Raw genomic sequence first — 24986 nt, 5'->3', positions numbered from 1 at the left:
CAGTTGGTAGCTGGCGGCTCTTTCCAGGCAGGTTCTGCTGCCCTTTTGGCTTCCAGCTCCTCTCACTGTTGGTGGCAGCTAGAGCAGTCCAAGTCTCTTCCGCGTGACAATCTAAAACATTTAGAAACATACCTTGCTACACCTCCATCAACACTGTGAGAGCTATTCCTTAGTATTTTTACCCAGCATGGCTTTGTACTCAGGGTCCTGTTGCTTGTCAAGCCCACTCGGTGCTGTGTGGAATGGAGTTGTTTTGCATCTATTTTATGAACTGCACGTTTTTAGTTTAGTTTTTTTTTTTTTTTTATTTGAGACAGGGTCTGATTATGTATGTAACTTTGGCTAGCCTAGAATTCACGATTGGACCAGACTGGCCTTGAACTCATAAAAATCTACCTGCTTCTGTCTCCTGAGTGCTGGGATTGAAGGTGTGCACCCCCACACCTGGCACCTTCATAGTTCTTAAAAGAATATCACATTAGTGCTTTGAGCGTTAGATTTCAAATTTAGGAGCAGTTTTCTTTATTACAAATGCTGCTGAAATCCTTACAGATGACCCATGAAACTTCATATTAAAATGGTCCCTCCATTCAGAGAGGAAAGCTTGGCAGTTTTTTTACCCACCCTTAGGGATTTGAGAATAGGTGTGACCGAGGCTTTCCTTCTCCAGGGCTCTTGAGACAGAGGCAACAGTCCTTGCCTCTATGGACTTCAGAGAACCCAGGCCCATACCAGACCCTGGATGCTCATTACCCCCCTTTCTTCCTCCTCCAGGTAAAAGCTACCCTTGAGAAGGCGAAACAGACCCTGGAGAACGAGCGAGGAGAGCTGGCCAGTGAGGTGAAGGTCTTGCTGCAGGGCAAGGGAGACTCCGAACACAAGCGCAAGAAGGTGGAGGCCCAGCTGCAGGAACTGCAGGTCAAGTTCAGCGAGGGAGAGCGTGTGCGCACCGAGCTGGCTGACAAGGTCACCAAGCTGCAGGTGAGGCGTCTGCTGGACCCTGGGCCTGGGCCATCCTCACCTGCTGCCCCATAAGCATGCTTCCTCATACTGGCTCCCTAGCCAGGCCCCCCATGGTTCAGCTCAAGAGCAATCCAGCCTTGTCAGAACAGTCCGGGCACTCAGCCTTTGCCTCTCTCTTCCCTACCCAGGTGGAACTGGACAGTGTGACTGGTCTCCTTAACCAGTCAGACAGCAAGTCCAGCAAGCTCACCAAGGACTTCTCTGCGCTGGAGTCCCAGCTTCAGGACACCCAGGTGAGGACAGTGTCAGGACCCGAAAGTCCCAAGAGTCTTGTTGGCAGACACTTCTGAGCACGTATCCTCTCCTTGTCTCTGGGTGGTGGGGGCTCCAGGCTGTGGCTCTGCCCCTCCTCAGCGTCCCCTTTGTCCTCCGAGTAGGAGCTGCTGCAGGAGGAGAACCGCCAGAAGCTGAGCCTGAGCACCAAGCTCAAGCAGGTGGAGGATGAGAAGAACTCCTTACGAGAGCAGCTGGAGGAGGAGGAGGAGGCCAAACGCAACCTGGAGAAGCAGATCGCCACCCTCCATGCCCAGGTGGGAAGAGCGAAGTGATTGGGGCGGGTCCAAAACTGGGTCGGACCCCTGGCACCCCCATGGTGCAAGCAGGCTGGCCCCCAGTCGTCCTGGAGAAAGACGTGTCGAGACCAGGTGCCAGTGTGGGTGTTTGCTTACCTTCCCCGTCCTGCCTAGGTGACCGACATGAAGAAGAAGATGGAGGATGGGGTAGGGTGCCTGGAGACCGCAGAGGAGGCGAAGCGGAGGCTCCAGAAGGACCTGGAAGGCCTGAGCCAACGGCATGAGGAGAAGGTGGCCGCTTACGATAAGCTGGAGAAGACCAAGACGCGGCTGCAGCAGGAGCTGGACGACCTGCTGGTGGACCTGGACCACCAGCGGCAGAGCGTCTCCAACCTGGAGAAGAAGCAGAAGAAGTTCGACCAGGTGTGGCCTCCACTCCACACTTCCTAGGCAGTGCGGTGGGGTGGGCACGTCCCGGTGCTCGGCCTGCAGCTTGGTGAGGGGCCCGGGGAGGAAGTAACCAGAAGAGGAGTTAGGATTTAGATTTTAACCAGCCCTTGTTCCACCATGGCGATGCAGACACTGGGGCCAGATGGAATAACAAAATAAAACCCCAGGGTCGACAAGGGACAGACAAAGTCAGCCCCCACCATGTTTAGACCTTTTTTTTTTTTTTTTTTTTAAATACATGTAGTTGTTTGGTGTGGCTGGTGTATGCCTGTGCCACAGTGATTTGTTGAGATCAGAGGACAACGTACAGAAGTGTCTTCTGTCATCAAGCTTGACTTTTACCTGCTGAGCCATCTTACTGGCCTCATGTTCTTCTAGATAAAGTTTCATTATACATAGCCACATTTATTTATATGCTGCTGCCACTGGCTCTTCACGTGATATAGTGGCCGAGCTGAGTGGCCGCTACAAGAGGCCGTACACAGTGGCCGAGCTGCTACAAGAGGCTGTATGGCCTACTGCCTCTAAGTAACGTACTTTGCCTTTCTGGCCCTTCATGCAAAGTCCCCCAACCCATGGAGCTGGTAAGGAATGGGCCAAGAGGACAAGGAGGGCAGGAAGATGAGGGATAGCAAGGTTGAGTCCACACGGAACAGGCACAGAGGTTGTGGCCATCTTTGGAGGAGGGCCCCACGTGGGATTGAATTAAGCTTTTCAGCAGCAGGCTCAGATCTTTTCAAGAATCTAGTCAACCTGCTCTTTTTGAGAGCCAAAGCTTTGCCAGGTGTCAGGGTGGGTGGTGATTTTGTTTTTGGGCTCTCTTCAAAGGGGCTCCTGGTAACAAATCATAGCATTAAGCAGAGGGGTTGCAGAGATGGTCAGCAGTTAATAGCAGTTCCTCCTCTTCTAGAGGATCTGAGTTCGATTCCTAGCACCCATGCCAGACAGCTCACAACCACCTGTAATCATAGCTCTATGGAATCCGGCACACCCTTCTGGCTTCTCCTGGTACCTGAACATGTACTTATGGTGCACACACACAGAGAGAAATGAAAATAAGTCTCGAAAAACCTAAGCAGAGGGCTGCAGAGATGGCTCAGAGCTTAAGCACACTGCTGCTCTTCCAGAGGTCCTGAGTTCAATTCCCAGCAACCATATGGTGGCTCATGACCATCTCTAATGAGATCTGGTGCCCTCTTCTGGCCTGCAGGCATACACGCAGACAGAACACTGCACACATAATAATAAATCTTCAAATTGTTTTTTTTTTTTTTTTGTTTTTTTTTTTAAACCACTACCACCAACAACAAAAAAAACCAAAGCAGAGATCTAGTATAGTGCTAGAGGAATCCTTGCTCTCACCGTCCCCGGGCAGCAGCCTTGGGCCTGTTGCTGTGGGTCTGGCTGTAGGACCCCAGTGGTCTGCAGCCTTAGCCTCACAGTACGACCTCTTTCCCCAGCTCCTAGCCGAGGAGAAGACCATCTCTGCCAAGTATGCAGAGGAGCGTGACCAAGCCGAGGCCGAGGCCCGTGAGAAGGAAACGAAGGCGCTGTCGCTGGCCCGGGCCCTCGAGGAGGCCATGGAGCAGAAGGCAGAGCTGGAACGGCTCAACAAACAGTTCCGCACAGAGATGGAGGACCTCATGAGCTCCAAGGATGACGTGGGCAAGAGTGTGAGTGCTGGGCTAGGGTCCGGGGCCCAGGAGAAGAGCCAGGGTGTGTGGGGTCTGAGTTTAGGGTTCCTTGCTATCTGTGCCTCGAACTAACTCGGGCTCTCTGCTAGGTCCATGAGCTGGAGAAGTCCAAGAGGGCCTTGGAGCAGCAGGTAGAGGAGATGAAGACCCAGCTAGAGGAGCTGGAGGATGAGCTTCAGGCCACCGAGGACGCCAAGCTCCGTCTGGAGGTGAACCTGCAGGCCATGAAGGCCCAGTTTGAGCGGGATCTGCAGGGCCGGGATGAACAGAGCGAGGAGAAGAAGAAGCAGCTGGTCAGACAGGTTTGTGTGGCCTCCCCGCCTCTGGAAAAGACACCAGGGACTGCTTCCTCATGCAGCATCTGGGTCTGGGAGAGGCTCCTGGACCACCCTTCCACTGCCTCATTTCTCAGTCCGCTGTCCCAAGGCTCAATGGCTGACTTTGTGCCTTGATGGCCTCCGTGGCCCCCTGGATCTCCCAGTCTGGCCCGAGCTCATCTGAGCTCAGCGCTTGCAGTGAGCGTCAAGCATGAGCCCTGCCTCCTGAGCTCTGCTGGTGTTCTTCAGGTACGGGAGATGGAGGCAGAGCTGGAGGACGAGAGGAAACAGCGCTCAATGGCCATGGCGGCTCGCAAGAAGCTGGAGATGGATCTGAAGGATCTGGAGGCGCACATCGACACAGCCAATAAGAACCGGGAGGAGGCCATCAAACAGCTGCGGAAGCTCCAGGTGAGGCAGACCTGGGTTAGCCACAGATTGGGGGGTTCGGTAGAGGCCAGGAGTCAGGGCCTGCCCCCCATAAGCCTGTCTGGAGGAGCTCCCAGCTTGTCTCACAGGTGAGGGTCAGGCTCAGAATGGAGACAGTAATAAAAGAGGCTGAGTCCGTTAAACCAAGGAGAAGGTAGCTGGACATGCAGATGAGTCAGGGATGGTGGCCACTTAAAAGAAACCGGGTACCGACTGTTAAGTTTCTGAGAAGTGGCTTAGAGCCTGGGGCAACATACCTGGAATTTTCACTCAGCAGTGATTAAAGACTAACATTAATAAAAACAGCTCTTGAGCGGCCCATCATGCCTAGTGTGTCAGCAGTAGGGAAGATTAAATATCACACGGGCAAGGTTGTGGGGCACAGAATGTCCGTCAGCTTGTTGGTGGCATTTTTAAGAGCCACGTATAGCAGGAGTCCCACTCTGCCGCTGAGAATGCCGTTGTGAGATTTGTCTGCAGAAGAAAAAGAGGGCTGTTGACGGAGGGTCTTGAGCTTGGGAACAGACGGCAGGAGGATGGCAGAGGGGCCTGAGTTTTCTGCCTTTAGTATCCTAACATGGCAGGAAGCATGCTGCGGTCTTGTCCCTGGGCTCCCCTGGTCACTGACTGTGTGTGTTGGCCGCCATTGGCTGGTGCCACTGGCATCAGCTTCAAGTCAGGAGGAAGTTCTAAGAAGGGCACAGCTTGCCCTGTATCCAGGGGTCAGTGCTGTGGAGAAATGCTTTGTTAAGTCCTTAGAGGAGGAGGACAAGGTGCAGAGCCACCTGCCTGTGGTTACTTTTCTGCCCGTTTATAAAGTTGGCCTCAATGGTGCCAGGCTCAGAGAAAGGTCCCTTTTGGGGATGTGGCCCCTAAGGGGTGTCCGAGCAGGTGTGAAGTGGGTGGAGATGCCAACCTCTTGTGCACACAGGCCCAGATGAAGGACTGCATGCGGGAGCTGGATGACACACGCGCCTCCCGAGAGGAGATCCTGGCGCAGGCCAAGGAGAACGAGAAGAAGCTCAAGAGCATGGAGGCCGAGATGATCCAGCTGCAGGAGGTGGGCCAGCTGTGGGGCTCAGGGCTGCTGCCTTCTGGCCAGTGAGCGGCAGCCTTTTCTAGAGGGGAAGGGCAGAAAGGGGAAGAAAGGAACAGCAGCCTCCCGGAGGGAGTTAATAGAAGGGGCCCTTCCACGGCTTCCTCCCTTAGCCACACTCCTCGGCAGGGCGTGGTGTGTGGGTTCGTGCGCGTGCACATTTGCAATGGGGAAAGGATGAGATTCAGCCCTCAAGTACTGGGCAACGGACCCACCTCTTAAAAGAAAATGCGATCATTTAGCATTTTCATTTCATGAACTGATGTGTTGATGATGAGCTTTACTGCATTGCACCTGGCAAGGAGGGTCCTGAGTGCCCCCTGGGTTGCTGGTTTGGTTCCACATGAAGCACATGGTGGGGAGAGGTGGGGTGGTGTGTCCGGATCTGGTGGACTCCCCGCAAAGTGCCATTGCTGGTTTATGAGATGCTCAGTCAGACCCTCTGCTCTGGCACGGCTCTTCTCTTCTACCGGGTGTGGGATGGCACCCTCCATTGTCACCACCGTGATAGTGGCTTCCACACTGGCTTCCATAGCCCATCTGCTGTCCTTGGTGGGCACCGAGTCCTGGACTCAAGGCTGCTTCATAAACCTTCTCAGTATCTGGTCTTACCATATGCAGAGGGACCAGCACTGCGGGTCTTGTCCCTGCTAGGCCTGGGAGGTTCCTGTTTATAGCCCTGGCTCTTGGCTTGACTCTTAAGTACTTAGACATAGGGCCTTTATAAGCACATGCCTAAAGGTGCCCCAGGGTGGAACTGACCCTGTGGGCTAGAGGAGTTCCCGGGGAAGGGCTTTGCGGAGGGCACAGAGTGATGATGATCTAAGGTCCCAGAGAGGACATGGGTAGGCTGCTGGCACTGAAGCTTGTGTCGGTCCCAGTGGGTCATGTATGTTCTGGGTCCTTGTGGCAGGAACTGGCAGCCGCAGAGCGTGCTAAGCGCCAGGCCCAACAGGAGCGTGATGAGCTGGCTGACGAGATCGCCAACAGCAGTGGCAAAGGGTGAGTCAGAGGGAGGAAGCCCAGGGGGGTGCCTGGAGGACCTCCCCAGTGGCGCACAGACTCACTTGTCCGGGTCCTCCCCAGGGCCCTCGCATTGGAGGAGAAGCGGCGACTGGAGGCCCGCATTGCCCAGCTGGAGGAGGAGCTGGAGGAGGAGCAGGGCAACACGGAGCTCATCAACGACCGCCTGAAGAAGGCCAACCTGCAGGTGAGCCCCGGGACGGCCGCTGCTGGCCCTGCACCCGGGGATCTCCCCGGGGTGAAGCTGGGCCGAAATGGGATGAGTGTCCACTGTTCTCTGATTGCTTCTGACGCTGGAGGCCTGTGGCTTTACGACCGGGTTCCAGGAAGTGTCTGGGTCCTCCTCCCGGGCAGATTCCTTTCTGAGAGAGCTGAGGTGTTTGGTGGTCCTGGTGTCTGAGGAGGGGGGTCCTGCTGTGTCCCTGCAGCGGGGACCCAGCCTTCCCTTGAGGTCCCCATGCTCCCTTCTTGCAGATCGACCAAATGAACACCGACCTGAACCTGGAGCGCAGCCACGCCCAGAAGAACGAGAATGCGCGGCAGCAGCTCGAGCGCCAGAACAAGGAGCTCAAGGCCAAGCTGCAGGAGATGGAGAGTGCTGTCAAGTCCAAGTACAAGGCTTCCATCGCTGCCCTGGAGGCCAAGATCGCACAGCTGGAGGAGCAGCTGGACAACGAGACCAAGTAGGTGCCCCACCCCGGCCGAGGGCGCGGTGGTGGTCCTCCTGTCAGTGCAGGTTGGGGCAGGCACGAGCTCTGTCTTCCAGGCCCCATAAGCCATCCTCACTGGTTCTGAGAAGTATGTGGAGTTTGGATGGGAACCTGCAGCCCACACTCAAAACCGGGGGCTTTCTGGGCTGTTCCTAGGGGGAGAGCCTGTCTAGCTAGCTGTCTTTGGGCTCAGAACCGAGACTTGGAGGTAACGAGGCTCATTCTGGGTCCCAAGCCTCAGTTACTCCATAGACTGGCTTCTTCACCGGTCTCATGGGTCAGCCCAGGTCCCATCCTGAGATGGCAGCTACTGGGTGTCCAGAAAAGACACCTCACTTCCGGTGGTGTCCAGAAAAGACTAGGGCCTCAGTCTCCAGGCCTCCGTGGCCCCAGGAAGTGGAGATTCCGGTTGCTGCCGTTTTGTTGGCTGTGTTACCTGGTAGAGCATCTCCTTTCAGTCACCGTTTCTGTCCTGTCCAGGGAGCGCCAGGCGGCCTCCAAGCAGGTGCGCCGGACGGAGAAGAAGCTGAAGGATGTGCTGCTGCAGGTGGAAGACGAGCGGAGGAATGCGGAGCAGTTCAAGGACCAGGTTAGTGCTCAGGCAGAGCCTCGGTTCCGGGGGGGCTGCCCCGGAGAGCTCCTTACCTCAGCCACGCGTCTCTGCAGGCCGACAAGGCGTCCACCCGCTTGAAGCAGCTTAAGCGGCAGCTGGAGGAAGCCGAAGAGGAGGCCCAGCGGGCAAACGCCTCCCGCCGGAAGCTGCAGCGTGAGCTGGAGGATGCCACAGAGACAGCCGACGCCATGAACCGAGAAGTCAGCTCCCTGAAGAGCAAATTGAGGTGAGCCCGCCTCCCGGCCCTGGGCCTTACGCTTTTTCTCAAGGTAGTTTGTTCTGAGCGCGGTTCAGAAAGTCGTCTCCTTCCAGAGCCTGTGTGCGGAGGAGAGGTGCGTAGTGACAGACAGAGGCTTCCACCCTGGTGTGCCCTTCCGGAGTCTCCTTGCCACCGCGCTTAGCCGGGCTCTTGAATGAACAGCAGGTTCTTGGCAGTTCCTTCCCAGCCTTTTGTTTTGTTTTTCAAGACAGGGCTTCTTCTCTGTGTAGCTCTGGCTGTCCTGGAACTCGCTCTGTAGACCAGGCTAGCCTTGAACTCAGAGATCCGCCTGCCTCTGCCTCCCGAGTGCTGGGATTAAAGGCGTGGCCACCACCGCCTGGCTTTTCCAGCCTATTTTAACAGCCTGTCTTCTCGGAACTCGAGGCCTGATGGCGGTGTTTCCACGCTGGGGTTTTTGAATTGGCTGCCGGAGGCTCTCTGGCCCGAGTCTGCACTCCCAGGAGATGCCCAAGAGGGAACGCTGGTGTCACGATGCCGCATGAAGGGAGGAAAGCCAGGCTTCTGTTAGTGTGAGAGCTTTGCCGAGCGCAGCAGATCTGGAAAGTCCTCATTCCTTCTCCAGTTAGAGAGAATCTTGTTTTAAAGCATGAAAATAAGACTCACGAGAATTGCATCTGTGCTTTCTAACGTGATCAGAGAATGCCCCAGACTCCTGTGTGAACAGCTGTTCCCCAAGCTTCCGGGTCCACTTGGTTCTTTTTGTTTTGGGGTGCTGGGATGGGACTTGGGGTCCCACATGAGTTAGGCATGTGGTCTGCGGCACTCAGCCTGCCTGGTCCTGAGGTTTGAGCTCAGGCCCCTGTTGCGGAAGGCAGTGCCACCTGCCCCCGCTCAGCCGCCCTCTGTGGTAAAGACCGCTGGCAGGTACCGGCTGGCGATGGCTCTGATGGCCGCCTGCGCAGTACTGCCTCACTTCCCCTGGCAGAGTGGTGTCCCCGGCAACACCGAAATCTGTGTGCTGGGCCGCCCGCCCTCCTTAGCTGGGCCCCGCTGACACTGCCCCCTGCCCCCTGCCCACAGGCGTGGGGACCTGCCGTTTGTGGTGACCCGCCGACTTGTCCGGAAAGGCACCGGCGACTGCTCAGACGAGGAGGTCGACGGCAAGGCCGACGGGGCTGAGGCCAAGCCAGCCGAGTAGGATCTTCTGCTGCCTGAGACGACAGACGGACAGACAGACGGACGGCTCCGTCTCCCCTCCCCAGCCCTCCACACCCCTGCCTTGAGACTGCTCTGACCATGACCCCCCGGCCCCCAGGCCTTCCTGAGGGCATTGGCTTCCTCTGCTGCAGCCCCTCCAGCCCTCCGTACCCCTCAAGAATCTGATACCAAAGAGTCCAGGCTGGCTCAGGCCGGCGACCAGCAAGGTTTTGCCCCACTTGCCTGAGAGCACAGGTGGTGGGCAAGGATGGCAGCCATGGGAGGGGTGGGCACCAGAGTTTTCTAGGACTCTATTTTTTCTTCAGATAAAGGTTTTACTAGCTCAGGCCCTCCGGAAGTGTTGCCACCCCCCACCCCTGCTGCCCCCCCCCCCCCCACTCCTTCCTCTGCTGTTGGCAATCACACATGGTGACCTCACACCCGCCCTATGGCCGGCCCCCTTCCCTGGGCCCTTCCTGGTCCAGAAGGAGCAGTCCCGGGCTTCCGCCTCTGTGCCGGGTGCAGAACATGGGGCACTCGGGGACTTGACCCCGCTCCCTTCTGGGTAGCACGGGCGGCCTCCGCTCCTTCTGATGGTCAGATGTCTCAAGTGCAGTGCCCCTCCCCTCCCTTGCCCAGGGCAGACTGTCCTGGCACCGGGGCAAGCAGACAGGGCATCAGGGCCACACTGGAAAGGCCAACAGCCTTCTTCCGGTGGCTTCTCCCAGCACTCTAGGGGACCAAATCTATTTAATGGTTAAGGGACTTGCAGGCCTGGCAGCCAGACTCTCCCAGAGCCGGGGCACACACTGTGCACCCTCCTGCGCCCCTCCTAGGACGGGCCAAGGGCGGCGGAGCTGCACCGCCATGCTCTAGCTTCAGATCTGCCTTCCAGGGATGGCTTTGAAAGAAAAGAAACAGAAAAGGGTTTTCTTTTTTCCTTTCTTGGAGTAAATGCTACAGTTCCGGGTGTTTTCACTGCCTTTCCCCCAGAACTGTGTTTAGAAGAAAGTAGCCTGTCCGACAATGGTCTACACTGGTTGCCGAATTTCCCTGTGCGCCTCACTGCTTTGTAAATGCTGTGTTTAGACTCCCGTATGGCAAGAAGGCTTTTTTTTTTTTTAAAGGGAAAAAAAAAAACCAAACGAAATTAAATCATGAAGCTACATATGCCGGAAAAGCTCTGAATTCAAGTCCCAGTCGCTGTCACGAAGGAGTGAGTGGGACCCGCACCCCCTTTTTATATAATAAAAGTGCCTTAGCATGTGTCGCGGCTGTCACCACTACAGTAAGCTGGTTTACAGGTGTTTCCACTGAGCGTCACAATAAAGACTACCATGTCCCACTCTTTGGTGTCTGGGTGTCTGTCCACAGCAGAAGGTGGCCTGGAAGGGCGGGGCCAGCTGTCCCAAGAGACCACACTTGACTCTGTAGTTGGACTGAGAGGGCTCCGAGCCTGAGAAGTCAAGAGCCTCCAGCCTCCATGCAGTCGAAGAGGCTGGGCTGCCATGAGCCCAGGGCATTCATTCAAGTGTGCCTCTCCAAATGCTGGGGTCACCTGTCTCTCCCAGGAGGAAGGAAATTACAGAGCTGACTCTCCAGCCCCCGAAAATTAAAAAAATTAGAGTGTGTGTGTGTGTGTGTGTGTGTGTGTGTGTGTGTGTGTGTGTGTGTGTTCACATAGGTCAGAGGACACCTCGGAGGAAGTGGTGTACCAGGGGGTCAAACTCAGGCCGTCATTGGCAGCAAGTGCCTTTACTCACTGAGTCATCTTGCAGCCTGAGCTCTCTTAAAAACACATTTTAGCTGGGCGGTGGTGGCGCACGCCTTTAATCCCAGCACTCTGGATCTCTAGGAGTTCGAGGCCAGCCTGGTCTACAGAATGAGCTCCAGGACAGGTTCCAAAGCTACACAGAAAAACCCTGACTCGAAAAACCAAAATAACAAAATAAAACTAAAACAAAAACAAAACAAAACAACCCCCCCCAAACCCCAAAAAACCCCACATTTTTAAAAAGTTTATTTTATGTATGAATGCTCTAGCTGCATATACAACTTAACGCCAGAGAAGGGCGTCAGATCCCACTATAGATGATTGTGAGCCACCACGTGGTTGCTGGGAATAGAACTCAGGACCTGTGGAAGAGCAGCCAGTGCTCTTAACCGCTGAACCATCTCTCTAGTTCCTCTGTGTGTGTCTTAAAAGGACACTTGGCATTCCATCCAAGGCCCACACAGGTCCCCGATTCCCAGTTTACAGGCTCTGTCAACATCCCACGGCAGCCTCCATCCTGGTTATAGCACTCAGTTGCTGTACATTTCAAGGCTATGCTCCTTGGTGACTGAGGAGTGTGGTGACACCCTGGCCACATGCTGCAGAGCTGCCTAGTGGACTAGCTCCCCAGCCCCCTCCCCTCCTCCTGTTTGGGAATCTGCTGAACTTGAAGCTGGATCCTCTCTCTGGTTAAAGCAATGTCTTCAGCACTCTGGAGTCTTGGGTCAGTTACCCATCCTGTTGGAAATCAGAATCCCAGAGCTGCTGTGGTCATTCAGCAAACGTGCCTGATGCTCCTGATGATTATATGTGCCTCAAACTGAGGGCAGTGTTATCTGCATTGCATCACAAAAGTTTGGTAATCACGTTGTCTTAGTTAGGGTTTCTTTTGCTGTAAGAGGACCATCACCATGGCAACTCTTTTTTTTTTTTTTTTTTTTTTTTGGTTTTTCGAGACAGGGTTTCTCTGTGTAGCTTTGCGCCTTTCCTGGAACTCACTTTGTAGTCCAGGCTGGCCTCGAACTCACAGAGATCCGCCTGGCTCTGCCTCCCGAGTGCTGGGATTAAAGGCGTGCGCCACCACCGCCCGGCCATGGCAACTCTTATAAAGGAAAACAGTTCATTGAGGCTGGTTTACAGTTCAGAGGTTTAGTCCATTATCATCATAGTGAGAAACATGGCCACATGCAGGCAGGCATGGTGCTGGAGAAGGAGCTGAGAGTTCTACATCCTGATACTCAAGCAACAGGAAGTGAGCTGTAACCCCGGGCTTTCCTTAAGCACAGGAGACCCCAGGTTCCACCCCCACAGTATCACACTTCCTCCAACAAGGCCATGCCTACTCCAAAAAGACTAATAGTGCTGCTACACCTAATAGTCCTGCTTCCTTTGGGGGCCATTTTCTTTGAAACCACCCCACGTGGTTTAGATCCTCTCCTTGTTATACTTAGTTCTAAACTTTGAAGCCCATACATTTGGAGATACGATGCTCCATCTGAGCAAAGACAGGGCAGTTCTCCGAATGACACTGGTGGCCAGGCTGCAGTGGCTGTGAGCGATGGCTTCCCTTTCCGTTCCCAGGCCATCATCCAGAGCTGTCAGTCAGGGGTATGGTTCCCCTTTCTGTGTTGAGCAGTCCTGCCAGGTTTATCTGTGCTGACCTCTTAGGTACTTCAGAAGCCCTGTGTCACGTGCTCAGTTGGAAGGTCCCTGTCCCTTCCTGCATTCTCTAGAGAATGTGAGACCAGCATAGAGGTGGGTGCCTGTTCTGGGGCATCCAGTATAGTGTTCAGCTTGTCTTTGCCAGTGTGTGCTGAGATCGGCACATGGTGGCCCGGTGCTTTGGCTGCTGATCCCTTCACCCTCCACTAGGTGGTGCTGGCGTTCTGCCTGACTTAGGCTACAGTTTTAGGGTTGTTTCCTTTGTGTTAGGATACTGGTGGTGGTAATTGCCAAAGATTTGGGCTGAGATGCCAATCCCTATGCTGTGGGCAGACATCCTGGGGGACTGCTTTGGATGGCACCAGTCATGCTGGGCTGTTGTGTAGCAGATCTTCAGATGTCTGGGAGTTTCTGGGGTTCAAGACATCTATGCCCTATCCTGCCAAGTGAGTCTGCTGTCTAGTCCAGGCTGCTCCACCCAAGACTGCTTGAGAGATTATTCCACACTCTGATCAGAGGGTCCTCATCACTGCAGACTTGCTGCTCATATAGACATTTACCTGGCTCTGTACCTTGTGGTAGTTTTGTCTGGCTGTTGAGTTAATTAATGTCAATCCTGGTGAAGAGGGGAAGACTTGATGGAAGGGTAATTACAGAAAAGAAAGATAACCCCCAAATAACCATAAGCAAAAAGGGAGCTCATAAAGGTCACGTGTCAGAATGCCTGTCTGTATCAGTTTGAGTCTTGGCTCGGCCCCTGCTCATCTGTTGGGGACAAAGTCTGGCTCCTGAGATACAAGAGGCTCAGAGGGCTCTTATCCAACCCTCTTTTGAGAATCCATTCTGTTTCAGGTCCTGTGAGGGAAACTGAGGCTCCAGGTGATTTGCCAAGGGGTCCGGACTGGTTAGCTGGACACGTAGGCCTGCATCTCCCCTGACTCCTGGCGTCAGTCTGTGGGTGATGGAGGTAGAAAGCAGAAGCTGCCCTGGGTGTCTGGATAGGCAAGGGCAGCAGGTGTGGGACCGAGAAGGGGCACATTGCCAAACATTATCCCCAGAGCCATCCCAACTGTCGCCATAAGATCACCGGGTAGACCATAGGGGTGGAGAGAGAGACTGAATGTGAGGGGGCATAGGCTAACTCAGAACTTAGTTTGGTTTCTTGTTTTTTTTTTTTTTTTTTTTTTTTTTTTTTTTTTTTTTTTTTTTTTTTGAGGTAGCGTCTCCCTAGGAACCCCAGGCTGGCCCGGAGCTCCCCACTAGTCTGGCTTTTAAATTCATCTTTTCATCTCAGCTTCCCGAGTAGTACTGGAATTCTCGGTTTGTGCCACTAATGTCGCTTTCAAAGGTCACCCTTGGTGCTTCAGTCTTGGAGTGAACGGGCCAGTGATGGTCTCCACTCTGCCCACCAAGAGCCAGCTTGTTTTCAACTGATGGATAGATCACCTCTGCTGCTGGCCCCCGGAAGCCACTGCCCACCTGTGGGGTGGGTTTGGAGGCTGTACAGCGGGAACGGGGGACAGCAGGCATTGGACTGTGGGACACGGAGGGAGCAGGGAGAACAGAATGGGGAAGACACTATGGGGGGGGGGTCAGGCATAGCGAAGACATGGAAGTGTCATGGTCACTGAGGCCGGATAGCTTGAAGGTCTATGGTGGAAGCAGGGAATGGTTGGGAGGGAGGGAGGGAGGGAGGGAGGGAGAGAGGGAGGGAGGGAGGGAGGGAGGGAGGGAGGGAGGGAGGGAGGGAGCCACTGCAGCAGGCTTGAGGACTGATGTGCTGACTAAAAGGGCCTCAAATTGGCCCTGAGAGGTCATCAAGGACTCCTTAGAAAGAGCAAGCTGCCTTCACTCCTTCCCTGCCCAGGGAGGATGCCCTAAACTCGTTGGCCAGGGGCAGATTTGCTGAACTGCTCAGGCCCCAGCTGGGGGAAAAGAGGGCTCCTATCAGGGCCACACAGCTGGCCAGGAGCAGGGCAGGGCTGCCTCCACCTCCACTTCCTCCAGTGTGGCCTCTGTCCTTCCTGGAACAGCCTTCCTATGAACTGAGCCACAGGCCCCTTCAAGAGGTCCAGCGCGCCTACCTCAGTACCCAGCTGTGGCCCACGACCAGGTCAGTGCAAGGCTTTACCGAGGGGCCAAAGAATGGAGAATGGAGACTTTCCTTGCATATCAACCTCTCTGCCTTGGGGGAAGTGGTGGTGAATAGTCACAAAAATAACAAAGAACAGAGAAGACTATCTGGTTATGATGGGGGAGAATATTAACGAACCTTCTGAGACAGATAGAGAGACTCCAGGGGCTCTGGGACCTCCTCATTTGGTTGCTTTTTGTAGGAACTAGGGTTCTCTGCCATGGCAGCTGGTAGGTGCCTTGACTGAGCCCTGAAGAGATGAGGGGAGCTAGGCAAGTCTTGGTTAAGTGAACCCTGTGGAAGTTAACCTTGTAATGGAGTGCTAGACCGAACGTGCCTCAGTGTACCACATGTATGTGTAGAGTCGAGCAGGATCAAATCCGAAGATGAAGGAACGAAGGGACAGTCGTACTGTGAAGGGAGGTGCCATTTCACCTCATCTGGTGACTCGTGGGACATCTGCAGGCCTGTCACTGTTTCTGCCAGGCCTCTGTGTGCCTGGAAAGTACCATAAGAAACAGTTCTTCCTGAGCACTCGCCGCGCCATCCCAGCGAAATGGAACCGCTGCTTTTAACTTTAAGCTTTCTGCCTAGGAAGCAAATCAGTGTCTTTTTTATCTTTTTTAAGTGTTTTTATGTTTGTTTGTTTTTTAGTTTTTGTTTTGTTTCGGTTTCATTTTTAGAAATAGGGTCTCATTGTGTAGCTCCGGCTGGCCTGGCATTTGCTATGTAGACCTGGCTGGCTTTTCAATTCACAGAAATCCATTTGCCTCTGCCTCTAGAGTGCTGGGATTAAAGGCATGGGCTACCACACCAGCCTAGATTTATTTTTCAAGTATGTATGTATTCATATATGAAATATATGTGCATGTATATATATATATTCGTACACACACACACACACACACACACACACACACACACACACACGCGCGCGCGCGCGCGCGCGCGCGCGCATGCGTGTGTGTGTGTGTGTGTGTGTGTGTGTGTGTGTGTGTGTGTGTGTGTGTGTAAGCCAGAGGACAACTTGTGGGAGTCAGCTCTTTTCACTATGTGGGACCTGGGTTTGAACTCTGGTCATCAGCTTTAGCTGCAAGCACCCTTATCTACTGTACCATCTTGCCAGCCCTCTAGACAGAACTTAGGGAAAGAGTCTGAAATGCAGGCAAAGTACTATTCAAGGGGCATGTTCTTTGCACTACTGTTTACATAAAGGGTTGGCTATGATATGAAGTCCAATGGTTAGTGAGGATGGGAGATGGGTTTGGGCAGCCCAGAGCAAGTATAGAAACAGAGACAGGATATGGCAGGATTTTAGGGCCTGCTTGGATGCAGGATCCTGCAGAAGCAAGGAGTGTGTGGGCCTTGGGAGAGCCCAGGGGTACCGGTGAGTTTGTACCCTGCGGGGCACAGGCATTGCTGTGGATGGGAAGCTGCTGACAAGACACTGCACACAGATAGGAAGACATCTTGCTGATTGTTTAAGGGACCTGAGCTGAGTTACCAGAGGGTGGAACATGGCTCAGAATGGTTTGGGTTCATGAGTCAGCTCTAACACTGTTACGAAGACTGTGGATGTTAGCTGATCTTGTGGTCTTCCTTCTCTGTTACGACAGGGCCACAGTGCTCCTTATCTCGTGGCACGTATGCAATCACCTAATGAGGTTATGTCCAAGGAGCCTTGTGTGTCCCAGACAATAGACGTTAGTCTCTATCATTAGTTCACATATGTGTTCCTCCCCTTGGAGCATCCCTCCTCCACTTGCTTTCTGTGTGCAAATTCAGTTATCTCCCACAGGTTCATCATCAGCTGACCCTCCTGGATCAGGAGGCCTTTGCCTTGTCTGGAGCAGGGGGCTTGGGGTGGGCAGTTAGAACCAGATGACTGGCTGGTTTCTGCAGAGCCCACGGAAGAGAAGCTCTTTTAAAGCCGGATCCTTGCCGGACACTGTGGAGGGACCTGAGGGACACAGTCCCTAGTGGCTTGCCTTCTCAGCAGCTGTTCCAGCTCCGTCGCATGGTCTGGATTCTCCTCCTTGCAGCTTGGACCAGAGACCCTGAAGTTGACACCATGGAGCCGCCAGCCTGCGAGGGCTCCCCAGGTACTTACATTCCTCTGGCTTCTTCTGGTTTGCGGCCTAGACCTCCATTACTGAGTGCAGAGAAGTTGAGAACAGAGAAGGGGAAGACCCAAGGGGGACTACAGGACTCGTCTAACATCAGGTCCCTTCCTGAGGAGTACAACAGCCAGGACTCACCTCCTCCCTATCCTGCCTCCTCAGATGGGACCAGGACAGCCTGGGAAGCTGACTCTGAGGTTCCTGTCACTCAAGCTCTTCCATTCTGTCCTCTAACCTCATTCTCCTTCCCACCCAGGGAGCAGAAACTTCGTCGAGGAAGCCGCTGAGTACCTCCAGCACACGCCGCCGGGTAGGGAAGATCTGCAGCTGCTGCTGACAGAAGATGGAGCCTGGGAGAACTTTGTGGCTGAGGCCGAGTTGTCCAGGTCACCTGCTGTTAGGCACTTCTCCCCTTTCTGGTTTCTCTTTCCCCTGCTCATGGATGTGCAGCCTCCATCTACCATGCACCTTCCCCACCCAGCGCCCTGGTCCACATGCTAATTCTCTCCCCAAAGCATCTTCATGGATACACCCGGAATTGTGCTTTGTGAATGTTCCAGTGTCTCTCGGTGAACTGGAGAGCCGCCAAAGGGCTGGACCACACACTACCTTTAAGGCTGACCCGGGGCTTTTCACTCTCCTGGAGGTCAATGCCTTTAGTCTCCGATTCCCTAGAGGTCAGAAATGACACCAAAGCCCCCATCATATACTGCATGGTTAAGACTGAGCACCCTATACAGGACGTTCCTGGGAACAGAAGTGGTTAGGATCCTGAATTTTCCTAATTTTAAAATATTTTCAACTATGATGCATCGTGGGAATGAGATCCAAGTCTCAACATGAAACACACTTTGATATTTTTACACTTAGAAAACATCTTAACTTTCTAAGCTCTTTTTAGCACTTTGAGTGTGACCCGTCCCCTGAGGTCAACTGAGGAGCTTTCCACTGTGGCATCGTTTTGAAGCCTTTCACGCTTAGAATATTCAGTCAGGGTTGCTCAGTTCGAATGAGTTTCCTGCCAAAGTCCCAGCCAACGGCAGACAGTCCTGGCAGGCAGGACATGACCAGGCCTACTGGTTGTTCTTAGCAGCTGAGGGCAAAGGAAACACTTCACAACACACTAGCAAACATTCCATGAATTAGGGTGACTTAGGCTCCAATCTTGCCTCCCCGTGTTCATGAGCAGAGTCCCCTCCCCCAACTCTGCCCCCACCCCCGGCAAATGTACAGATGGCCACAGTGTTACCCTTGAGTAGGAAGGCATCTTCATCAAACGCCTGACACTAAGAGCATCTTTTTTTTTTTTTTTTTTTTACAAGGTCTGATGTAGCCCACATTGGCCTTGAACTCAGACATAACTAAAGATGACCTTGAACTTCTGATCTTCCTGCCTCTACCTCCCAAGTGCTGGAATTACCAGCTTGTGACACCATGCTGTAGACGAATTTCTAAATGGTCTTATTAAATTAAAAACACAGAGCCAAATATAGGGGCGAAAGCCTTAGAGATCAGGGAAAGAGGGATAGCCACCAGCCAATCTTACCTCACTCGCTCTGCAGCTCCCAAATGCGAGCTACTTCCTGTCTTACCCACGCCTTTACTGCTTGCTATCTTAGCCCAGCTACCTCACTTCCTTGTCACTGCCTGTCTGTACAGACCTCCAGGTCTCTATGGTTGCTACTGGGATTAAAGGCCTCTGTCACTACGCTTGACTCTGTTCCCTAGTATGGCCTTGGACACACAGAGACCCTGTCTGCTAAGCAATTGGATTAAGGGCATGTGCTACCACCATGTTTAATCTATGTTTACTTAAAATGGCTGGCCTTTTCCCCTGACCTCCAAGCAAACTATTAAAGCACAAATAAAACATCACCACACCATGCCTGGTTTTATACAGTGCTAGACCCCAGGCCTCATGCATGCTTGGCAAGCACTTTAACTACTGCAAAATCCTCAGCCTCTAAAGAACAGCTTTTTAAAGGTTTTTTTTTTAAAAGACTTATTTCTATTTTATATGTATGAGTCTTTGCCTGCATGTATGTGTGTGTGTGCCTGATGCCCACAGAGGCCAGAAGAGAGCATTGGAACCCCTAGAACAGGCAATTGTGAGCTCCCATGGGGTGCTGGGAATCAAACCTGGGTCCTCTGGAAGAGCAAACAGTGCTCTTAGCTGCTGGGTCATCTCTCTAGCCGCAAGAGCATCTTAAACAAACAAACAAGATTTATTATAGTATATTATTTACTGTTTGTTTGTTTTTTTGAGACAAGATCTCTCTAGCTCTGGCTGTCCCAGAACTCATTATGTAGATCAGCCTGGCCTCAAACTCACAGAGATCTGTCTGCCTCTACCTCCTGAGTGCTAGGATTAAAGGTGTGTGCCACCACGCCTGGCAATTTATTTACTTTTTATTTATTTGTGTGTGTGTGTGTGTGTGTGTGTGTGTGTGTGTGTGTGTGAATGTGTGTACATGCACATACCCATGTAGGCTGCAAGAGGGTGTCAGATCCCTTGGATTTGGAGTTATAGATGATTGAGAACCTTTCAGTATGACTGCTGAGATTCAAACCCCAGTCTTGTACAAATGCAACAAGCACTCTTAATTGCAGATTCTCCAGTTCTCTGAAGAGCATCTTAACATGACTGTTACTCATTATCCTCTATTATTGATGAAGGGCCATTTACCATTACCAAGTGTTTACCATCAAAAGATTCTGCATGTCTATAAAATCCCTCTGGAGTCACAGAAAGCATGCTGTCATTTGTGGCACGAATCTTAAAAAAGGTCTTATTAATAAAATCAAACCTGAAGCCAGGTATTGGGGGCTGGAAGATCAGAGAAGCAGAACAAGCCACAGTGTCCTCACCTCACCAATTCCTCAGCTGATCCTGTTTCCTTAGACAGGAAGCCTCTGAGTCCTCATCCAGAATGAATCTCAGCTGAACTGCCACTAAAAGCCTAATAGCTTAACCAGCTCTAATTCCTGGTTTTCATGCTTTATATATCTTTCTGCTTTCTGATATCACTTCCTGGGATTAAAGGGGTGAGTCACCATGCCTGGCTGTTTCCAGTGTGGCTTTGAAATCACAGAGATCCGGATGGATCTCTGCCTCCCAAGTGATAGGATTAAAGGCGTGTGTGCCACCATTTTCTGGCCTCTATGTCTATCTAGTGGCTGTTCTGTTCTCTGACCCCAGATAAGTTTATTAGGATGCACAATATATTGGGGGACACAAAATATCACCACAGTCATTTACACAGGCCATGTGTTATGGAGTCTATAAAAAACATCTGTTTTATTTGTCTTTATAGCTCTGGGCATGGAACCGAATCCCCATGAATATTAGACAAGCACGCTACCCTTGACCTAACTCCACAGTTAAACTCTCTCTTCATCCCTTGATGCCTGTTACAGAGCTGATGCAGATACATTACGCGACGCTCTCAACGCCCTCACAGAAAACATGGCCAAGGAAGACCAAGACAGGCTCCGACATGACCTGCAGGACGTGGAGAGGTTTGTGGATAAGTTTCCTCAGGTGAAACTGGAGCTTGAGCAGCACATCAGGAAGCTGCGCGCCCTTGCAGACAAGATTGACAAGGTGCACAGGGACTGCACCATCTCCAAGGTGGTGGCCGGCTCCACCGGTGCTGTGTCCGGAGTCCTGACCCTCCTTGGCCTCGCTCTGGTACCTGTGACAGCTGGGGCCAGTCTGGGGCTCTTGGCAATGGGGATGGGCCTGGGAGCAGCAGCTGCTGTGACTAGTGTCTCCACTGGTATCGTGGACTACACTAATGAGTCGTCGGCCAGAACGAGAGCCAGCCACCTGGTATCAACCAGCATGGACAAAGTGAAGATGGTTGTGGAAGCTGTGGTTCATTCAGGGCCCCAAGCCTACCACTTGTCTAAGAATTGCTACCGAGTCCTACGATGCCTTCAACAGAGCATCTACGCCATCAAGCTCGCCAAAGCCAACCCTGCCTTAGCAGCCAGTGCTAAGCGCCTCTTGACCATGGGGCGCATCCCTGCCCAAAGTGGAGAGCAGGCGAAGAAAGCCTTCAGGGGCACTGCTCTGGCAATGAGCAGAAGAGCCTGGGTCATGAATATAGCCACCACAGGTGTGTCCCTCACTGAGGATGTCATCAGCCTTGTGAAAGAATCCAAGAGACTGCATGAGGGGGCAAAAGCCGAGTCGGCTGAGGAGCTGAGGCAGCAGGCTCAGGAGCTGGAGGAGAAATTGGAGGTGCTCATCCAGATCCATGAGAGTTTGCAGTCAGGCTCAAATCAGTAACACGTTTCCTCCCCCAAAGTAGCAAGAAGTCTTGGAAGGTGTTCTGGACAGAGACAGAGGCATTTTGTTAGAGGAAATCAAGCCCCTCTAACATGGTGTTCAGGACTTAGGCATCTCCTCCTCCTCCTCCTCCTCCTCCTCCTCCTCCTCCTCTTCTTCTTCTTCTTCGGTTTATTTATTTATTATGTATACAGTATTCTGTCTGCATGTGTCCTTGCAGGCCAGAAGAGGGCACCAGATCTCATTACAGGTGGTTGTGAGCTACCATGTGGTTGCTGGGAATTGAACTCATGACCTCTGGAAGAGTAGACAGTGCTCTTAACTGCTGAGCCATCGCTCTAGTCCTAAGAAATAAGTAAAATATTTTTATTTATTTATTTATCTATTTATTTATTGATTTTTTCCCTGAGACAGGGTTTCTCTGTGTAGTTTTGGTGCCTTTCCTACATCTCACTCTGTAGACCAGGCTGGCCTTGAACTCACAGAGATCCGATTGGCTCTGCCTCCCAAGTGCGGGATTAAAGGTGTGTGCCACCACCGCCTGGCGCATCTTTTCTTTTCAAAAACTTTGATGTGTGTGGTGATATATTGTGTTCCTTAACAAACTTTGCCTGAAGAGCAGAGGACAGAACAAGCCACTAGATTAAACATAGAGGCCAGGCAGTGGTGACACACATCTTTAATCCTAGCACTCAGGAGGCAGAGATCCATCTGGATCTCTGTGAGTTCAAAGCCACTCTGGACTACATGAGATTGACTCAGTCTAGGAGAGAAACAGAGCCAGGCAGTGGTGACACACATCTTTAATCCCAGTACTGGGATGCACACACATGCCTTTAATCCCAGGAAGTGATGGTTTGGAGGAGAAAGATATATAAGGTGTGAGGAGACAGGAACTAAAGCCTTTTTGGCTGAGGAAGCTCATTTGGCTAGAGGCCTATCAGCTGAGCTCCTTCAGGCTGAGGAGTTGGTGAGGTAAAAGGTGGTGGCTGTGGCTTGCTCTCCTTCTCTGATCTTTCAGTTTTCACTCCAATATCTGGCTCTGGGTTTTTTACTATAAGACCTATTAGAATTCAAACAAAATCTGGCATCCAACTTATGGGGAACAAATTCACCAAAAAAACTGCTTGCCTGTGGTTTTGCAGCCCCCAGCTCAGGCCCAAGATACATGCTTGCAGAATCTCTACCCTACCTGGGCCAGACCTAAATTTTCTTTTTGTCCCCATAAGACTACCAGCATCCCCAATCAGCATGAAGTAGCCTAGAAAACTATACCCATATTCCTCCCAAAAAGGATTATGAATGTTTGTGTTTGTTTAGGGGTTGGTTAAAAATTGTTATTGATCATAGTCAATCTCTAAAAGAAGAAAGGGGAATATGATATAGAAATGTATTATACAGAAATGATAGGAAAAGGGTAGATTATTGAATCTACTCTGAGAAAAAGAGAGAGAGATAGAGATAGAAATGATAGGATAAATTGGTAGATTATTGAATCTACTCTAAAAAGAAAATACAGGAATATAGATATAAGACAAAAAGGTAGATTATTGAATCTACTTTTAAAAAACAACTATTAGTTTTGCATTGGATTGGATTTTTGTATATTATATACAAATGTATATTGATACAAACTTGAGATTGATTTTGTTAGAAAATACTGTACATGTATTTCTAATCTTGTTCAAGATATTGTACCTATACAGTTCATTTAATAATGTAATACAAATTGCTAGTCCTTGAAAGTTACCATTGCCAACTATTCAGGATATAAGAAATGCAAGTTAATAGTCATTACAATCAAACTTGTTGTTATATTAGGTATGTTCTCAAGGTCAAACAGGAATATATTTTAGATAGACAGATCATCTTCAAAAACTTCAGAGATCTACAAAACATGGCATTTAAGATGTTTTAATAACATAGATTGTTGTTTTTTTTAAATGACAATGAGACATGTCTGCTCCTGGCAGCACCATTCTACTTCATAGAAGATGATGGGCACTGAAGAAACACCTTATGGAGTTTACTTTCTTTGTGGCAAAAGTTAGCCTTTGGACTAGAAAATGCCCTTGCCTCAACTGCTGACAGTATGCTGTTCAAAATGAACAAGCAGGACAAAAAAGAAAGGACTACCACACCTTGCCAAGACAAGATAGGAAGGCCCTTTAGAATATCCTGCTTCAGAGATGAGTCTATCAGATATACTGGGCCTGTAGGCTCAAGATGGATACCCAATGTTGCAGAGGAACCTTGGGTGACTGTCCAGGCAGCCAGCTGTTTCTGTCATTTCTCACATTTTTTGGAAGTCATTTGTTTGCACTTCCTCATTTCTCAGTTAACATTATTTCCTTCTCAGGTCTCTGAGGGAGTTGAAGTTAACAAGTTTTCCTTGTTAACAAATTCAGAAAAGAAACTCATTAAAAAGGTGTAAAATGTATAAGTTTGAAAGACATCAAAAGATAGTTTTGGGTTGGTAAAACAAGTTAGGAAAGTGATTTAGGTACAATATTTTGGACTCACCAAAATAGGATAGATAATGGAGTATTTTCTCTGAATTTGTCAAATGTTAATAGACTAGACATTGTTAATGTAATTCTTGACTGGATACATTGTATATATTTATTGTACCTATTGTATATAGCTTTTATATATTAGTTACAACTCTCTTTTATTATTTTATACAAAAAAAGAGGAAATGTGATATATTGTGTACTCTAATAAACTTTGCCTGAAGATCAAAGAACAGAACAAGCAACTAGATTAAACAAAGAGGCCAGGCAGTGGTGACACACACCTTTAATCCTAGCACTCAGAAGGCAGAGATCTATTTAGATCTCTGTGAGTTCAAAGCCACTCTGGACTACACGAGATTGACTCAGTCTAGGAGAGAAAACAGAGCCAAGCAGTGGTGCACACACATGCCTTTAATTCCAGGAAGTGATGGTTGGGAAGAGAAAGGTATATAAGGTGTGAGGAGACAGGAACTAAAGGCTTTTTGGCTGAGGAAGTTCATTTGGCTAGAGGCTTATCAGCTGAGCTTTTTCAGGCTGAGGAGTTGGTGAGGTAAGACGTGGTGGCTGTGACTTGCTCTGCTTCTCTGATCTTTCAGTTTTCACCCCAATATCTAGCTCTGTTTTTTTAATTATTATAAGACCTATTAGAATTTGAGCAACAGATGTGTTTTTATTTATGTGTGTGTGTGTGTGTGTGTGTGTGTGTGTGTGTGTGTGTGTGTGTGTGTGTGTATCTGAGCATGTGGGTGTAGGTTCCCTCAGAGACCAGGAGAGAGCACCAGATCTCTGGAGCTGGAGTTATAGGAGGTTGTGAGCTGCCTAATATGGGTACTGGGAACTGAATTCTTGTCCTCTGCAGGACAGCCAGTACCCTTAACTGCTGAGCCGCCTTTCCTGCCAGGGTTTGTCATTCCTGTGCCCGAGCACTGCAAGATAAATGCAGGAGACTAATGAAGCAAAAGGAAAGCAATGGGAGCCTGAAACAAGGAACCAGAGGGAACTAGAGAGTGTACTAGTCGGGAGTAGTCCAAAACAGTTGATTCTGTAATGAAGAACACTTTGGGGGCTTGAATAAAGAGGGTGGTGTAGGAGAAGCAGTGAGAAGGCAGGGAAACTGACAAGCTGGGGGTGGGGGAAGCCAGAGGGAGAGTTCTAGGTGTGCAGGAGCCACAGTGACTCCCTGGGATGACAGTGGTGGTGGT

At 51.1% G+C, this 24986-nt stretch overlaps 2 protein-coding genes across 2 annotated transcripts in view; both read left to right on the top strand.

Moving 5' to 3' along the window:
* Myh9 (myosin heavy chain 9) overlaps positions 1-10629 on the top strand; it is an 85934-nt gene extending 75305 nt beyond the window's left edge. The window contains exons 28-41 of the mRNA XM_006991907.4: positions 775-981; positions 1152-1256; positions 1401-1553; positions 1710-1958; positions 3446-3658; positions 3769-3981; positions 4246-4407; positions 5357-5485; positions 6435-6523; positions 6608-6731; positions 7019-7227; positions 7735-7843; positions 7921-8093; positions 9168-10629. Of these exons, the coding sequence (XP_006991969.3) occupies positions 775-981; positions 1152-1256; positions 1401-1553; positions 1710-1958; positions 3446-3658; positions 3769-3981; positions 4246-4407; positions 5357-5485; positions 6435-6523; positions 6608-6731; positions 7019-7227; positions 7735-7843; positions 7921-8093; positions 9168-9285 (2253 nt within the window). The 3' untranslated portion in view covers positions 9286-10629. The remainder of the gene's footprint in view (positions 1-774; positions 982-1151; positions 1257-1400; positions 1554-1709; positions 1959-3445; positions 3659-3768; positions 3982-4245; positions 4408-5356; positions 5486-6434; positions 6524-6607; positions 6732-7018; positions 7228-7734; positions 7844-7920; positions 8094-9167) is intronic.
* Positions 10630-15240: 4611 nt separating this feature from the next.
* LOC102925011 (apolipoprotein L2) lies at positions 15241-21268 on the top strand. Its single transcript, XM_076555685.1, has 4 exons — positions 15241-15359; positions 16757-16956; positions 17231-17360; positions 20392-21268. Exons 1-4 carry the CDS (start codon positions 15241-15243, stop codon positions 21266-21268), a joined length of 1326 nt encoding a protein of 441 aa, XP_076411800.1.
* Positions 21269-24986: the final 3718 nt, after the last annotated feature.

Source organism: Peromyscus maniculatus, chromosome 20 (genome assembly GCF_049852395.1).
Source record: "Peromyscus maniculatus bairdii isolate BWxNUB_F1_BW_parent chromosome 20, HU_Pman_BW_mat_3.1, whole genome shotgun sequence".
NCBI classification, from domain to species: Eukaryota; Metazoa; Chordata; class Mammalia; order Rodentia; family Cricetidae; genus Peromyscus; species Peromyscus maniculatus.
The sequence above is the reverse complement of the archived record's forward strand: the minus strand, read 5'-3'. Positions and strand labels throughout refer to the sequence as shown.

Bases quoted from the DNA above. Each gene is read 5' to 3' on its own strand.
- LOC102925011 (XM_076555685.1), top strand. From the start codon at position 15,241: ATGAAGGAACGAAGGGACAGTCGTACTGTGAAGGGAGGTGCCATTTCA. The intron at 15,360-16,756 runs GTACCATAAGAA...TGGTTTCTGCAG, and splicing joins GGCCTCTGTGTGCCTGGAAA to AGCCCACGGAAGAGAAGCTC. The intron at 17,361-20,391 runs GTCACCTGCTGT...TGCCTGTTACAG, and splicing joins GCTGAGGCCGAGTTGTCCAG to AGCTGATGCAGATACATTAC.